We start from the raw sequence: 18,136 nt of genomic DNA on the forward strand, positions 1-18,136 counted from the left end.
GGGAACATTTTTAGTAATATATTAGGTCAAACCTAAATTGACTAAAATTATCTAACTGAATTCTTAGCCTAAGCAAAAGTCTCATGAATCAATTTTATTTCTTTTTATACTTTCTGTTGCCTTTTTGTAAGAAAACAATTTATAGCAATTCTGGAATTTTATTTAAGAGGGTATTGTTTTAGTTAGGGGTCTCCAGAGAGACAGAAACAATAGAACACATATAGAGAGAGATGAGGAGATTGATTTTAGGAATTGGCTCATGTGGTTATAAAAGTCAAGAAGTTCCATGATCCGCCACCTGCAAGCTAGAGAAACAGGAAAGCAGGAAGTATAATTCAGTCCCAGTCCAAAGACCTGAGGATTGGTGATGGAGCCTATGGGTTGCCAATGGTGTTAGTCCCACTCTGAGTCCAAAAGCCCCAGAATCAGGAGTGCTGATGTCTAAGGGCAAGAGAAGACGGATGCATTCAAGCAAAGAAAGCAAATTTGCCTTTCCTCTACCTTTTTGTTCTATTCTGTCCCTCAATAAATTGGATAATGCCTGCCCCTCTGTTCTTGCTTGCTGCCTACTTTATCCATGGAAGCCCATAGCAAATTAATTATTTTAAATTAACTATTTTAAATTTCCATTCTGATAATTCCAACATTTCTGCCATGTCTGATTCTGATGCTTGCTCATCTCTTCAAATTGGTTTTTTTTGCCTTTTAGTAATTTTTTGCCTAGTAATTTTTTCTTGATAGCCAGATATAATGTACTGGGTAAAAAGAACCGCTGTAAACAATAGGTCTTTAGTAATGTGATGGTAAGTTGTAGGGGGAGTGGTCTATAGTCCTATACAGTCATGCATTGCATAATGACATTTTGGTCAATGACAGACTGCATATATGGCAGTGGTCCCATAAAATTACTAAGATTACAATACTATATATTTATTGTACCTTTTCTATGTTTAGATGTGATAAGCTATACAAATATTTACCATTGTGTTACAGTTACCTACAGTGTTGAGTACAGTAAAATGCTATACAGTCTTGTAGCCTAAGAGTAATAGTTTACACCACATGATTTAGGACTATAATAGGCTATACTATCTAAGTACATGTAAGTACATTCTATAATCACCTAACAAAAATCACCTAACAATGTATTTCTCAGAACATATTCCCATTAAGAAGAGACTTATGACTATAATTATTTCTGACATTTAGTGAGCTTGTGCCTCGAGACTATGAACTTTACAAGTGTTCCTCAACTTTGTTCTACACCCTGCTTTAGGTGGGGTAGGATGTCTAGGGTGGGCTGAAGGGTACTTCCCTTCTAACAGGTGAGTTAGTCTCTGATAAAACTCCAGCAGGCTAGGCTCTGAGTAACTAGTTTCTCCTGAGGGCAGACCTTATTAAAAAGAACAGAGTGCTCTGGCACATTTTAATACAGTTTATTTTATTTTCCTCCTTCCAGAAGCATAAGGGAATTGTTCTCCAATGTTTAAGGTAAGATCTTGGTTCATTTCCCAGATATAAAACTCATAGAGAAGCATGGCTCCCAGGTGAATGTATCCCCCTGGAGTTTTCTCTCAGATGTGCCCACACTTAGAAATTTGTTCATTAAAGTTCAGGTTTTCCTGCTCCAGCACTGTTTCCTGTGCAGGTTTTTGCCTCAGTGTGTTGTGATTCTCTGTATCCACCTGTATTTTGCTCCAATTTGAGGGGCAACAGTTTGCCCCATGACATCACTTCTCTCAGGGATCTAGAAGAATTATCAATTTTTCAGTTTGTTCCTGTTTTCACTAATTAGGATGGAGTGGTTGATTCTAAGCTTCTTACATGAGAAACCATAAACTATAAGTCACATCCATTTACTTTTAATTTACATGTGTCTTTATATTTAAAAGGTTTCTTGTAGACAACATATAGTTGGTTATTGTGTTTTGATCCACTCTGACAATCTCTGTCTTTTCGTTGTGTTTAAGCCTTTGATATTTAAAGTTATTATCTATAAAGCTGGATTAATATCTACTATGTTTGTTACTATGTGCTTATTTTAAATAAAAAAATTTAGGATCAGCACTAAGAAAACAGTCACAAGTAAGATTTTGGCACATGACTGATATAAACCAATTTTGTGTTAAATTCTAAGGAATAGAGGCTTTTCCATTTCTAGACAAAGTGTTTTTCTAAGCCTATGCAATGTATCTGTAAGTAATGCCATACAACAAATGGTGTCTTGTTACATTCTGGATGATACAAAAGGTTATGTCTTTCATCCTGAGAAAGAAATGCTCTGTGTTCAAGGTCTGGGTCTAAAACAGATTTTGTAGTTCGTGACCTAGGGCTGCAGTACAGATAGACAGCAATGAAGGCAAAATACCTAATGCATATGTGTCTACAAATGGATGGACTAACAGATTTAACATAAGGAACACAATAGTAAATCAATTTAATGCCCTTTATTTTCTGATGAGTGCCAAGTCATTTACTACATAAACTACAACAATACCAAGTTTTCAGTTAATTGTTTTCTTAAAGGATCACAGACCAGATGGCTAAACAACAAACATGTATTTCTCACAATTCTGGAGGCTGGAAAGTTCAAGATCAAGATGTAAGTAGATTCAGTTCTGTTGAGGGCCTGCTTCTTGGTCTGCAGATAGCCATCTTCCCATTGTATCATCCAGTGGTAGTGAGCAGAGATTGGAGAGCAAGCTCTCTTCTGTCTCAGCTAAAGTCACTAATTACAACCAAGGAACTCCACCCTCATGACTTATCATCTCCTAATACTATCACATTGAGGGTTAGAACTTCAGTATAAAAAAATTTGAAGGGGAGGGCACAAAAATCCAGTCTACAGCAGTGACTTTCTTGTAATCTCAGAAGTCTTCTTACATAACCAAATTGTTGTTCAGATGTTCAGAATTGACTTGAGTCCTTTGTGATTTATTAACCGTTAATTTAAAATTCAGTTAACTTGGGGATGTACTGAAAACTTGACAATGTGAAACTAATTTTGCTATATATTAACTTTAACTACTAAAAAGAAACACTACCGTTAATTAAGTCACCACCCAATCCCAATCACTTTTCATACATTATCTCATTTAATCCTCAAAACAACTAGAGGTATTCATTTTTACTCTGATTTTGCCAAAAATAAAGTTAAAGCTCAGATGTGTGACATAACTTAAGGTCATTCAGTTAGAAAACAGCAGAGCTAATATTTGAGTTCAATTCTGTTTGGCTCCAAGACAAAAAATTTTTCCATTTCGTTGCGTAAGCTCAAATATATCTCTCCTTGCAAAGGGATAAATACCACATAATCAGACTTGAAAGTTTTCCACGGTGTTATTTTAAGTGATTTTGATGCATTTGAGTTTGCATTTCTTCAAGTTTTTCATAAAAGGTTTGACTCAATTGTTTAAATGCCAGGACTACATTGTCATGCTCATTTTCACACAGTTCACTCAAGGAATCACTGCATAAATGATAATAATAATAAAAATAATAATGAGCCCACATTTTGATAACAAGCAATATTATTAGAAGGTTAGCAGAAGTAATTCCCCCCAAAACCTATCAGATGTAAATATGGAGAAAAAGTATGCAGAATATTAACAAAATGCACAGTTATCTTTCTTATAAAATCTTTACAACATACATCATGTATCTTGAGAAAAATAAAGATATATACCTTCACACAGTTCTTTTTCTTTTCTTTTTTTTTTTTTTTTTTTGAGACAGAGTCTCGCTCTGTTGCCCAGGCTGGAGTGCAGTGGTGTGATCTGATCTCAGCTCACTGCAACTTCTGCCTCCTGGGTTCAAGCAATTTCTGCCTCTGCCTCCCGAGTAGCTGGGATTACAGGCACCCGGCTAATTTTAATATTTTTAGTAGTGATGGGGTTTCACCATCTTGGCCAGGCTGGTCTTGAACTCCTGACCTCATGATCCACCTACCTTGGCCTCCCAAAGTGCTGGGATTTCCGGTGTGGGCCACCATGTCCGGCCACAGTTCCTCTTTATATTACACCTAAACTTGCTCTGTGAGTATTGTAAGACTACAGAATGCCATATTCTTGGACCCTAGAGGTGTTATTCAACTTCTTTTCTTCTCTCTATGCATCTCATGAAAGCCATATGGACTTCCTAATATTGGACCAATTATTTTTAAAAACCCACAGTCACCCAATTCAGTGAAAAAAAATTCCGTCCCTATCCACATATCTTAGGATAGAAGCTAGGGTGAATGAGAGCAGACACAGAAAAGTGAGTCTCTCAGCTACCTGACATGCTATTCGAGCACCGAAATCAATTGTGATTTGACATTTTGCCATCCTTTTTGTTTTCATGCTCCACCTTATTCACTCTTGGGCAGAGTTTCAGATTTTTACTCGTCCTCAGTGGCTGAATATTAGCAATGATCACATCTTTATCTCTAAGTCTGAAATTCCTCCAGTTTCAGACCTATTGTTCTCTCTGACTGCTCAACATTTCCCCCTGGATGTCTTATAGACAACACATGTGACATTTTAAATTCTAACTCATACTTTTTTATTGTCAGTTCCCAAGTCATCATCATGTATTCCTTACTTTCATTAACATTATAATTAACCAAATTAGAAACCCAATTTGTCATAATATCTCTTTCCCCACTGCAGGAGTTCCTCCTCTTAAATATGTCTCCAATTCTCATCATTCATTTCTGCCACCACTGTCTAATTCAAGCCTCTAATTCATTTTCTCTCACCTGGAATATGGGTATAGCCTCCAGCTTTAGCTCCCTGCTTTCATTTTCTCTACCTCTTGAGTTAATCTCTATACTCTGCCAGAATAATATCTCTAAAACATAGATCTATGTCATACTCATCCTTAGAAACTCCCCTGCCTCACCTTTGTCTACCATTTTAAATCCATACTTCATTGCATAACAAATAAGACCCTTCACATATACAACCAAATTCCTATCAAAGACTCCACACTCACTTCTCAGCATTTTCCCTGATCCCTGTCACAACCTCCACATTCTGTACTTCCCCATCATTAGCTGGGGGCCTATCCCTGAATACATCAGGACCTTTAATATTTCTGTACATTTGGATATACTATTCTCCCTGCTTAAAATCTGACTACACTAATTATTCTACTTAATTATCCTAATTAACTAGAATTATATTTAGTATAATTAATCTACTTAATGAATTTTCACTTCTCCTTTAAGACCTGATTGGAAATTACATCTTCTATAATGCTTTTTCTGATTATAGTAGCATTAATCATAAAGTTATTTATGCTATCTTAGTATTTTATGTGTAACTCAATCATAGCACTTACCACATATGACTATCTACAAGAAAGTTTCTCCCATGACATTGAAGTGCCTGGAACAGTGCCTCTAACACAGTAAGACCTTGATACTTTTATAATTGAAAAATGAAGGAAGGAATTATTTTTCCTGTTTAAACTCTTGAGATACGTTTAAAATCTCCAAAGTTTCTCAGGCTGCTCAAAGAGGTTGTAGCTCTGGTAGCTATAAGCCACTTAGGGCCATCCTAAGACTTTCACTCTTTGTAGAAAGTTTCCCAAAGGGTCAGGCTCGGCTCAGACCAAGGAAAACCACAAATGTGTCCTCACTAACAAGGAACTCTAAATAAATACTCTCCTTCCAAAACTGAATTTATGTGAAAAACCACATACACTTGATAAAGAAGTAAGGACTAGAGATAAGGAAAATGGAGCTAGACAAAAACTATATGACCAATGGAGCATAGAGAAAGGAGTGCTCACATAGAGTTCATATTTGCTTGGGTCTCTGTTGAGCATTGGGCAGATGAACACAGGAAATCAACAGATGTCAGGGTCTGGGAAAGGCACCGAGTATGAGAAAGACTTAAGTGCTTTGAAGTGGATATAAACCAGAGACCTACTGAAGTTATTTATCTGACTCAGTGTGACTGCTCAGCATTGGTAGAACTTGAGTACAGTGAGGCATGGAGATTTATGAAGTCATGAGGAAGTGCCTTCCAGGCTCTGATCTCAATGAAATTCAATTACAAATGGATTTGAGATGAATCTTAATACAAAGAACAGTATGACAGTGTCCTGAGGAATGGGACTACAGAGCTATGGACAGCTGAGTTGTAGAGAACCTGGGAGGCTCAATGGTATCTTCAGAGTGCTCCTTCATGAGAATCATAAACTTACACAAAGGAAGAGCTATATGTTTGCTAAACTACCATTAAATAATTGAGAAAATCAAATGCAGCATGAAACATACCTGATGGCCTGAATGTTGAATGCAAAATCTTTCAAACACTTTAAAAGCTGCCCCATACGCATCCTAAAGAGAACAACATTTCTTAATTAAAAAGTATAAAAACATAAACATAAAAGAATTAACTCAAACTTTAATAATGGTCTGTCCATGGCAGTTAATTTATCTGCCAAATACATTCCCAGTTAAGACTTCATTCTATCGTATTAATCATAATGAAATTGAGAGGCATAGATAAAAACCACAAAAAAGTTATTAAACAGATAATTTGACCATCATCAAAGGGGGAGGGTGAAATATAAAAGTAAAGCTTAGAAGGGTCAATGAGGACTAGAGATTAAAGTGAAAATAAAACAAGTTGATAGACTAATGTTATTTCTACTAATGTTATTTCTACTAATGTTATTTCTACTTACTTCTTCTACTTTCTTAGTTCTATTTCTACTTTCTTAGTTCTTCATAGCTAAGAACTAGACCTAAGAAAAACAGATGTAGCTCAAGATTTGTCAAGGATGGCAGAACATTGAGCAAGATGGAAAACGAGAGTTGCCTGGTGCTCATCTCCCCCACAAAAAGGAACCAAAACAACAAACAAACAATTCTATTTCAACTGGAGTGACTCAGTATGATGGAGAGCACCAGGGGAGCGCCAAAATCCCTGCGGAGCACAGGAGCCCAAGATAGCACCATAGAGGCTATGGAGTGAGGCACCTGTCTCTGCCACACTGTCTCTCCTACCAGGAATGACTGGGAGTCAGGGTGGCTTCTTCTTAACAGGAAAATGGTATGCTAAATACTTCCAGGGGTTTCCATAGCCATCACAGATGCCAGAAGTTCTTGCTACAAGACAGTCTCCCAGTCCTCACAGGCCCAGAATCTATTTTGGAGAGTTGCCACAAGTTTAAGTAGCTACGTTGCCCCCGAGTAAGAGCCCACATTGTGCATCCCCTCCTTCATGACCTAAGCAGCTACAGCATGATGACATTTTGAAGGCCAGTAGCCACTCTCTCTCTCCATCCCTGAAGCCGCACTATCATTTCAAATTCAAAGCTATGTGCCAGCCCACAACCCATTGGGGAAAAGGCAGACATGCACAGCAAGAAAGCCACTGAACAGGTGGCCAGGCCACTACCTCAGTGCATACTCATGCTGCAACCCATGCCAAGTCTGGCACCAAGGCAGAGGTGCCCCCCTCCCCCGGAAAGACTGCTGCATGCCAGCCAGCCCAGCATGCATGTACATGTGCCTGGCCTGACAGCCAGTTCAGCAGAGGCCTCGCCTTCCCAGGGACACTGCCACACAGCCAGCAGGCCCACTACACGTGCACTTGGCCCAATATCCAGTCCGCAGCAGCCTGACCTCCCCATAGACACTACCACACAGCTAGCCAGCCCACACTTGCCTGCACTGAAGCCAACAGCAGTCCAACAGTAGTCTTTCCTCCCGCTGAGAGACACTACTGCACAGCTGGCTGGCTCACTGCACCCACAGATACCCAGCTTAAGAGCCAGCCTGGTGATAGCCTCATTTCTCTGAAGAGTTCACCATACAGCCTGCTAGCACACTGAACCAAAACATGCCTGCCCCAAATAACCAGTGCAGTGCCCCCTCCCCCAGCAAAACTACACCACCAACATCTGTAGCCTATCCTCCTGTAGATATCATACAAAAGAACAAAAAAAATCTTGGAGCTATTCAATGCATTAAATTTAAAAAAGAATGTGAGCTTTAGCAACAGACTAAATCAAGCTAAAGAAATAATTTCTGAACTTGAAGACTGGTCTTTGGAAATAATCAGTCAAAGAGGGAAAAAGAATGAAAAGGAATTAAGAAACCCTATAGGACTTATGGGATACCATTAAATGAACAAATATTCACCTTATAGGGCACCAGAGGGAGAAGTAGAGAAATACTTTGTTATTATTAACAAAATAATAGCTGAAAACTTCCCATGTCTTGGGAGATATATGCATCTAAGAAGCTCAAAAGTCCCCAGTTAGTTTCAACCCACAAAGATACTCTCTGAGGCACATTATAACCAAACTGTCAAAAGTCAAAGACAAAGAATTCTAAATGCTGCAGAGAAAAGCATCAAGTCACATATGAGGGAATCAGCAGATTTCCCAGCAGAAATCTCACAGGCCAGGAAAGAATGAAATGATATATTCAAAGTACTGAAAGAAAAAGAAAAGTCAGTCAAGAATACTATATCCAGGAAAGCTATCCTTCAGAAATGAAGGAGACATAAAGATCTTCCCAGACAAGCAAAAGCTGAGGAAATTTATCACCACTCATCTAGGCTTACAAAAATATATTAAGGGAATGCTACAACTAAAAATGAAAGAATGATCATTACTATCACAAAATTATTCGAAAGATTAAAACTCATCAATAGAAGAAAATTCATAATCAAATTCAGAATAACCCCATGCTGTCTGGGTGCTACGGGACAGAAATCCTTCAATTCTCTAGTTTGAAAGCTTTAAGTCAAAATGGTCAAAAAACAATAACAGCTACAATTAATGACTAAGGAATACACCATAGATAAAGATGTAAATTATGTCAACAAAAACAGAAATTATTGTGGGGAAGCAAGAAAATCTAAAATATTTTTATGTGACCAAAGTTAAGTTGTTATCAGCATAAAACAGTCTATTATAACTACAAGACTCTTTATGTTAGCACATAATAACCACAAAGAAAGAATTTAGAGCAGGCACCCAAATAAGATACAAGGAGGAAATAAAAGTTAGCACCACAGAAAACCACCAAACCACACACATAAGCAACAACAGAAGAATAAAGGAACAAAGAATCTACAAAACAACCAGAAAACAATGAACAAAATGGCAGATGTAAGTTCTTACCTAGTTATAATTACCTTGAAAATAAATAGATTAAAGTCTCCAGTTAAAAGATACAGAGTGAATGGATTTTATTTTAAAGGTAACATAGTAAAACCCTGTCTGTACAAAAAAGAAAAATAAAAAATTAGCCAGGTTTGGTGGTGCGCACCTGTAGTCCTAGCTACTCAGGAGGCTGAGCTGGGAGGACTGAATGAACCCAGGAGTTTGAGACTGCAGTGAGCTATGATTGTGCCATTGTACTCCAGCCCCAGTGACAGAGAGAGATCCCATCTCTTAAAAAACTAACTCAACTATATGATTGTATGCTGACTACTAGAGAATCATCTCATCGTTAAAGACAAGCATAGACTGAAAGTGAAGGAAGGGACAAAGATATCCCATGCAAACAGAAATCAAAACTGATCAGGAGTAGCAATACTTATATCAGATAAAATAAACTATAAGACAAAAACTATAAAAAGGACAAATAAAGTCATTATATAATGATAAAGGAATCAATTCAACAAGAGGCTATAGTATTGTAATTCTATATACCAACACATCCACATATATGAAGCAAATATTATTAGATCTAAAAGGAGAGATAAAATGCAGTATAATAATATTAGGGACTTCAACATCCCACTTTCAACAATGAATGGGTCATCCAGGCAAAAAAAGAATAACAAGGAATCATCAGAATTAAACTGCACCATAGACCAAATTGACCTAATAGCCTTTTTTTTAGAGACAGGGTCTTGCTATGATGCCCAGGCTGGTCTTGAACTCCTGATCTCAAGTGATCATCCCACCCCAACCTCCCAAAGTGCTGGGATTACAGGTGTTGGCCACTGTGCCTGGCTGATTTTAACAGAATATTCTATCCAACAGCTTCAGAATACATATTTTTCTCAACTGTACATGGAATATTCTCTTCAATAGATCATATGTTTGATCACAAAACAAGTCTGAACAAATTTAAGAAAATAGAGATCATATCAAGTAACTTTTTGAGCAAAATGGTATAAAACTAGAAATCAGTAACAAGAAAAACTCTGGAAAATTTACAAATACATGAAAATTAAACAATTACTCCTAAAAAAAACCAACAGGTCAATAAACAAAGTAAAAAGGAAATTTAAAAATTTCTTAAGACAAATGAGAATGGAAACATATTATAACGAAACTTATGGAACATAGAAAAAGCAGTTTTAAAATGGAATTTATAGCAATAAAGGCCTAAATCAAAAAAGAAGAAAGATTTTTACTAAACAATCAAATGATGCACCTCAAGAAACTTAATATACAAGAACAAATTAAACCCAAAACTGGTAGAAGGAGAGAATAAAGCTTAAAGCAGAAGTAAACAAAATAGAGGCTAAAAACGCAATTTGAAAGGTCAACAAAATAAAGATGGTTTTGAAAAGATAAAGAAAATTGGTAAACCATTAGCAAGACTAAGAAAAAAAGAGGGAAGACTAAAATAAATAAAATTAGATATTAAAAAGGAGACATTACAACAGTTCCACAGAAGTACAAAAAATAATAAGATACTATTATGAACAACTACACACCAAAAAAATTCGATAACATGGAAGAAATGGCTAAGTTCCTGGACATATACAACCTCCCAAAATTAAATAAAGAAGAAATAGAAAATCTAAACAGAGCAGTAATGAGAGAGGAAATTGAACTAGTAATCATAAGTTTTTCATCAGAAAAAAAAAAAGCCCAGGACTTCATGGCTTCACTGCTGAATTCTACCAAACATTTAAAGAAGACTAATATCGATCCTGTTCAAACTATTAAGGGAATTTAAGAGGAGGGACTACTTCCAAATTTTTTTTATGAGACCAATATTATTCTGACTCTCAAACTAGATAAGGATACAACAACAACAACAAAAATTATAGGCCAGTCTCTCTGATAAACACAAATCCAAAAATTCTCAACAAGATACTAGCAAACCAAATTCCAAAGCACATTAAAAATGTTATTCAATAAGATCAAGAGGGATTTATCCTGGGAATGCAAGGATAGTGCAAGATATGCAAATCCATAAATGAGATAAATCACATTAACAGAAAAACAAAAACCATATGATCATTCAATAGATACAGAAAAAGCATTTGACAAAATTCAAAATATCCCTTCATAATAAAAACTCTTAACAAATTAGGTATAGAAGATATGTACCTCAACACAATAAAAGACATATATGACAAATCCATAGCTAACATCATATGATCAGGAACAAGACAGGGATGCCAACTTTCACCATTTTTATTCAACATAGTACCAGTAGTCCTAGCCAGGGCAACCACACAAGAGAATAAATAAATAAAAGACATCCAAATTGGAAAGGAAAAAGTCAGATTGTCCCTGTTTTCAGACAAGATCTTATATATAGGAAACCCTAAAGACTTAGTGAAAAACTGTTAGAATTGATCAATAAATAATATAAATTTGCAGGATACAAAATTAATATACAAAAATCAGTAGTGTTTCTATGCAATAATAAACTGAAAATTAAAATTTTTTAAACAAATTCATGTACAATAGTACAAAAATTAGATAATAAATAAACAAGAAGGTAAAAGATCTCTACACTGAAAACTGTAAAACATTGATGAAAGAAATTAAAGAGGACACTAAGAAATGAAAAGAGATTCCATGTTCATGGAATGAAAAAATTAGTGTTGTTAAAATGGCCACACTACCCAAAATGATCTATAAATTTAATACAATCTCCATTAAAATACCAATGACATTCTTTACAAAAATAGGGAAAACATCCTAAAATTTGTAGGAAATCACAAAAAGTCCCAAATATGCAAAGCAATCCTCAGCAAAAAGAATGCAGCTAGAGGCATCACACTACCTGACTTCAACACACTATATACTACAGGCTATCATAACCAACAGTATGATTCCATCATAAAAACCACGTACTTTGACCAATGAAACAATAGAAAACCCAGAAATAAGCCCACACGTTTATAGCCAACTGATTTTTTATAAATTAGCTTTTCCCTCATGTGTGCCAAGAACACACATGAGGGAAAAGGGAATATGTGTTTAATATGTTATGTCATTATATGTTAATATATTATATGCTATTATATATGTGTTTAATAGGTTATGCTAATATGTTATATGTTAACATGTTAATAATATATTAAATATAATAGCATAATATTGCTATTATAATAGCATAATTATATATATTATTTTAATATTTTATTAATTTTATAATTTTATTTATAAATTTATAAATTTATTTATTTTAACAATATATATAATAGCATAATAATGCTAATATGTCAATATATGATGCTGGGAAAATTAGATATACACATGCACAAGAATGAGACTAGACTCCTACCTCTCACCATATACAAAAATCTATTCAAAATGGTTAAAGACTTAAATGTAAAACCCGAAACTATAAAACAATTAATATGGTTTGGCTGTCTCTCCACACAAATCTCATCTCGAATCGTAACTCCCACAATTACCACATGTCATGGGAAGAACCCAGTGAGAGGTTACTGACTTATGAGGGCGGGTCTTTCCTGCGCTGTTCTTGTGATAGTGAATGAGTCTCATGAGACCTGATGGTTTTAAAAACGGGAATGGCCCTGCACAAGCTCTCTTTACTCATCTGCCACCTTCTGTGCCTTTCACCTTCCGCCATGATTGTGAGGTCTCCCCAGCCATGTGGAACTCTAAGTCCAATAAAACTTTTTCTTTTGCAAATTGTCCAGTCTTGGGTATGTCTTTATCAGCAATGTGAAAATGAACTAATACAGTGAATTGGTACCAGTAGAGTGGAGCACTGCTGAAAAGATACCTGAAAATGTGGAAATGACTTTGGAACTGGGTAACAGGCAAAGATTGAAACAGTTTGGAAAGCTCAAAAGATGATAGGAAAATGTGGGAAAGTTTGGAACTTCCTACAGACTTGTTGAATGGCTTTGCCCAAAATGCTGACAGCAACATGGACAATAAAGTCTAGTCTAAGGTGGTTTCAGATGGAAATGAGGAACTTGTTGGGAAACGGAGCAAAGGTAACTCTTGTATGTCTTAGCAAAGAGACTGGCAGCATTTTGCCCCTGCCCTAGAGATTTGTGGAACTTGGAACTTGAGAGAGATGACTTAGGGTGTCTGGAGAAAGAAATTTCTAAGCAGCAAAGCATTCAAGAGGTGACTTGGGCATTGTTAAAGACATCCAGTTTTATAAGGGAAGCAGAGCATAAGAGTTTGGAAAATTTGCAGCTTGGCAATTCAATAGAAAAGAAAATCCCATTTTCTGAGGAGAAATTTAAGCCAGCTGCAGAAATTCGCATAAGTAACAAGAAACCTAATGTTAATCCCCAAGACAATGGGGTAAATGTCTCCAGGACATGGCAGAGGTCTTCACTGCAGACCCTCCCATCACAGGCCTGGAAACCTAGGAGGAAAAAGTGGTTTCACGGGCCAGGCCCAGGGTCCCTGTGCTGTGTGCAGTCTAGGGACTTTGTTCCCTGTGTCCCAGCTGCTCCAGCCATGGCTGAAAGAGGCTAATGTAGAGCTCGAGCCTTGGCTTCAAAGGGTGCAAGCCCCAAGCCTTGGTAGCTTCCACATGGTGTTGACCCTGCAGGTACACATAAGTCAAGAATTGAGATTTGGGAACCCCCGCCTAGATTTCAGAAGATGTATGGAAACGCCTGGATGCCCAGGCAGAAGTTTGTTGCAGGGGCGGGGCCCCCATGGAGAACCCGTGCTCGGGCAGTGCAGAAGAAAAATGTGGAGTCAGAGCCCCCACACAGAGTCCTAAGTGGGGCACTGCCTAGTGGAGCTGTGAGAAGAGGGCCACTATCCTCTGTACCCCAGAATGGTAGATCCACTGAAAGCTTGCACTGTGCACCTGGAAAAGCCACAGACACTCGATGCCAGCCTGTGAAAGCAGCCAGGAGGGAGGCTGTACCCTGCAAAACCAAAGGGGTAGAGCTGCCCAAAACTATGGGAACCCACCTCTTGCATCAGCATGGCCTGGATGCAAGACATGGAGTCAAAGGAGATCATTTTGGAGCTTTAAGACTTGACTGCCCTGCTGGATTTCAAATTGCATGGGGCCTGTAGCCTGTTTGTTTTGGCCAATTTCTCCCTTTGGAATTGCTGTTATTTACCCAATCCTCATACCCCCACTGTATCTAGGAAGTAACTAACTTGCTTTTGATTTTACAGGCTCATAGGTGGAATGGACTTGTCTTGTATCAGATAAGACATTGGACTGTGGACTTTTGAGTTAATGCTGAAATGAGTTAAGACTCTGGGGGACTGCTGGGAAGGCATGACTGGTTTTGAAATGTGAGGGCAAGAGATTTGGGAGGGGTCAGGGGCAGAATGATATAGTTTGGCTGTGTCCCCACCCAAATCTAATCTTGAATTGTAAGTCCCACAATTCCCATGTGTCATGGGAGGAATCTGGTGGGAGGTGACTGAATTATGGGGGCAGGTCTTTCCTGAGCTATTCTCCTAATAGTGAATGAGTCTCACAAGATCTGATGGTTTTAAAAATGGGAGGTTCCCTGCACGAGCTCTCTTCTCTTGTCTGCCACCATGTAAGACATGCCTTTCACCTTCCATCATGATTGTGAGGTCGTGGAACTCACACGTAGGTCAAATAAACCCCTTTCTTTTAAAATTGCCCAGTCTTGGGTATGTCTTTACCGGCAGTGTGAAAACAAACTAATATAGCCTTAGAAAAAAGAAAAGAAAAGAAAAAAAAACAGCAGAAAAACTTCATGATACTGGACAGGGCAAGGATTTTTTTAAATAAGATCTCAAAAATACAAGCAATAAAAGCAAAAGCAGACAAAAGAGATTACATCAAACCAAAAAGTTTTCCACAGTAAAGAAAACAATTAACAGAGTGAAGAGATAACCTATAAGATGGCAGAAAAATATATGCACACTATACATCAGACAAAAGATTCATATGCAGAATACATAAGAAACTTAACAGCAAAAAAAAATCAACTTAAAAATGGGCAAAAACTTTAATAGACATTTCTCAACAGAAAGTATACAAAAGGCCAATAGGTATATGAATAAATGTTCACTATCACTAACCATCATAAAATGTCAATCAAAACCACAATCAAACACCACCTCACTCTAGTTAGAATGGCTACTAATAATAAAAAGACAAAAGAAAGGAAGTGTTGGTGTGAATGTGAAGGAAAGGGAACCCTTATATGCTGTGGGTAGGATTATAAATGAGGAAATCCATTATGGAAAACAGTGTATAAATTATGCAAAACATTGCAACTAGAATTACGATATGATCAAGCAATCCCACTACTAGTTACATATCCAAAGAAATTAAATCAGTATGTCAAACAGATACCTGCACTCCCATCTTTATTGCCACACTATTTACAATAGCTATGATATGGAATCAACTTAAGTGTCCAACAATGGATGAATAAAGAAAATGTAGTACATATACACAATTAGATACTATTCAGCCATAAAAAGGAATGAAACCCTGTCATCTGTGGCAACATGAATCAATCTGGAGGACATTGTGTTAAGTGAAATAAGCCAGAGACAGAAAGAAAAATATTGCATGATATTCCTCACATGTGAAATTTAAAAAGAAGAAAAATTAACATAATAGAAGTACAGTGTAGAATAATGGTTACAAAGATTGGGGAGGGGAAGAGAGAAAAGGTGGGCAGAGGTTGGTCAACATGTACAAAATCACAGTAAGTAGATAGGAGGAATACGTTCTAGTGTTTTATTGCACAGTAAGGTACATACAGTTAACTGTATTGTATTGTAGATTACAAAGCAGTGAGAAGAGAGGCTTTCGAATGTTCTCACCACAAATAAAAAAAAAAATAGTAAGTGCATAAGGTGATGGGTACCCTGGCTAACCTGATTTGATCATTATACAACATATATGTTTCAAAATATCAAATTGTACCCTATAAATATGTACAGTTACAATATGTCAATTTAAAAACTTAGAATAGTATTTAAATATTTAAAACTTATTTTGATCAGAATTATTTAAAAATTTATGGGCCGGGCGCGGTGGCTCAAGCCTGTAATCCCAGCACTTTGGGAGGCCGAGACGGGCAGATCACGAGGTCAGGAGATCGAGACCATCCTGGCTAACACGATGAAACTCCGTCTCTACTAAAAAAAACACAAAAAGCTAGCTGGGCGAGGTGGCGGGCGCCTGTCGTCCCAGCTACTCGGGAGGCTGAGGCAGGAGAATGGCGTGAACCCGGGAGGCGGAGCTTGCAGTGAGCTGAGATCCGGCCACTGCACTCCAGCCTGGGCAACAGAGTGAGACTCCATCTCAGAAATAAAATAAAACAAAATAATAAAAATTATGTAAAATACAAAGAGAATTCCTGAATCATTGTTTAAAAGCATAACCTTCCCCATTTCTACCTACTTGTTTCCAGGGCTAAATTATTCACTTTCCATGTGAATTCTAAGTATTCATCCTTCTTTACTGCTTTGTAAAATATTTTCCATGTCAAAGAACTAGAACAAGTGTCACTTTCTAACGATACCTGCTAAGTTAACTATCTCATAATGTAAGTTTCAGATCTTTTCCCTCCATGTTGCATTTGTGGGAAAAAAATAAATATTAATTTATTTCATAAAAATAAATATTTATTTCATTAAAAATATTTCATAAAAATAATATTTGATATACTTCTGGAAATCATCCAACATTCTTTCTTAATAGATAATTAGTGCAATGGTAAATTATACTAATAATATAATTAGTGAATTATACAATGAATAGTGTAATGGTATATTATACTAATAATTTAGTGATAATGTATTACTAAATTATACTAATAATTTAGTGTAATTTATTCTAAAAGAAATTTTAGAATAAAAGAAATTTTAGAATTATACTAATTATACTAATAAACATAAATTATTCATTTAGTATAATTTATTCTAAATTATACTAAAAATTTTCTTTTAGTATAAAAGAAATTTTAGTATAATTTATTCTAAATTACACTAAAAGAAATTTTAGTATAATTAAAATATCTTTTTGGGCTTTGTAATGTATCCAAATTTTCTGTCTTCAGAATTACATTCACCAGAACCAGTTCAAGTACCAAGATTTTGGTAGTAGCCCCAAAATCCAAAATATTACTGGAGTTTCTAATCACCAGAAATTAGTCTTCTACAAAGTGATCTAGTATTTTTTTTTATGATTAGTCTGTATTTTAAACTCTTAAAAAGATTATGTATTAAAATTCCTATTTAAAAATATATAAATTTATGTTTATACAATTATATAATGTAAATTATATGCTGTTACATATATAATATGAATATACAATAAAACATAGATATATATGTATGTATATATTTTACAGAAACACACCCATAAACCTACCCATTAGTTTGGTCTAATCTTGTCAAGCAGTTGTGTTGATAGAAATTGAGCGCATATGCATTTAGTGGCATTCTCCTTCCTCGGTTATCTAATTTCCATGGCCACAGCAGAGGAGCCTGAGTGCCGCTAACACCGATTGTGCGCAGAATGACCTGAAGGAAGACATTTTCTATTAATTCATTATTGATATGTAAAGAGTAACTGTTTGCAGTTTGAGATTTCTTTTGTATGAATCTGTTTCTTAAAGTATGTTCTGAAGAAGTCGAAGTGACGGAGGCAGGCAGAGGGGTACTCCCATGGGGGTTGAGGGAAATAGGGCCCATTACAGTGAGGGAAAGGGGCGTATTACAGACACTGGCCAGTGCCACACTAAGCATGCCTCTGGAATGGGCAGCCCCACTGAGGCAAATAGGAACTCTCACAGCATACTGAAGGCAATTTCAACTGTCCAACTACAATACTGTTAGCAACATTCACTAAGGAAAAATAAATAGAAGCTGATTTTAAGGTGGAATTTTCATCATTATCTTAATTGGTGCACAGAATGACCTTGAAAGGAGTGTCATGTAGCTGGTGTCTCCCTGTGCTCACAAGGAGAAT

The 18,136-nt window shown here is 36.5% G+C and overlaps 1 protein-coding gene across 1 annotated transcript in view; it reads right to left on the reverse strand.

Annotated features, from left to right (window-relative positions):
- Window positions 1–2,529: 2,529 nt before the first annotated feature.
- The window catches only part of DDX60L (DExD/H-box 60 like), a 118,483-nt gene continuing 102,876 nt past the window's right edge, over window positions 2,530–18,136 (reverse strand). Inside the window, exons 36-38 of the mRNA XM_025385892.1 lie at window positions 17,537–17,688; window positions 6,266–6,328; window positions 2,530–3,469 (exon numbers count right to left, since the gene is read on the reverse strand). Of these exons, the coding sequence (XP_025241677.1) occupies window positions 3,340–3,469; window positions 6,266–6,328; window positions 17,537–17,688 (345 nt within the window). The 3' untranslated portion in view covers window positions 2,530–3,339. The remainder of the gene's footprint in view (window positions 3,470–6,265; window positions 6,329–17,536; window positions 17,689–18,136) is intronic.

Source organism: Theropithecus gelada, chromosome 5 (genome assembly GCF_003255815.1).
Source record: "Theropithecus gelada isolate Dixy chromosome 5, Tgel_1.0, whole genome shotgun sequence".
NCBI lineage: Eukaryota > Metazoa > Chordata > Mammalia > Primates > Cercopithecidae > Theropithecus > Theropithecus gelada.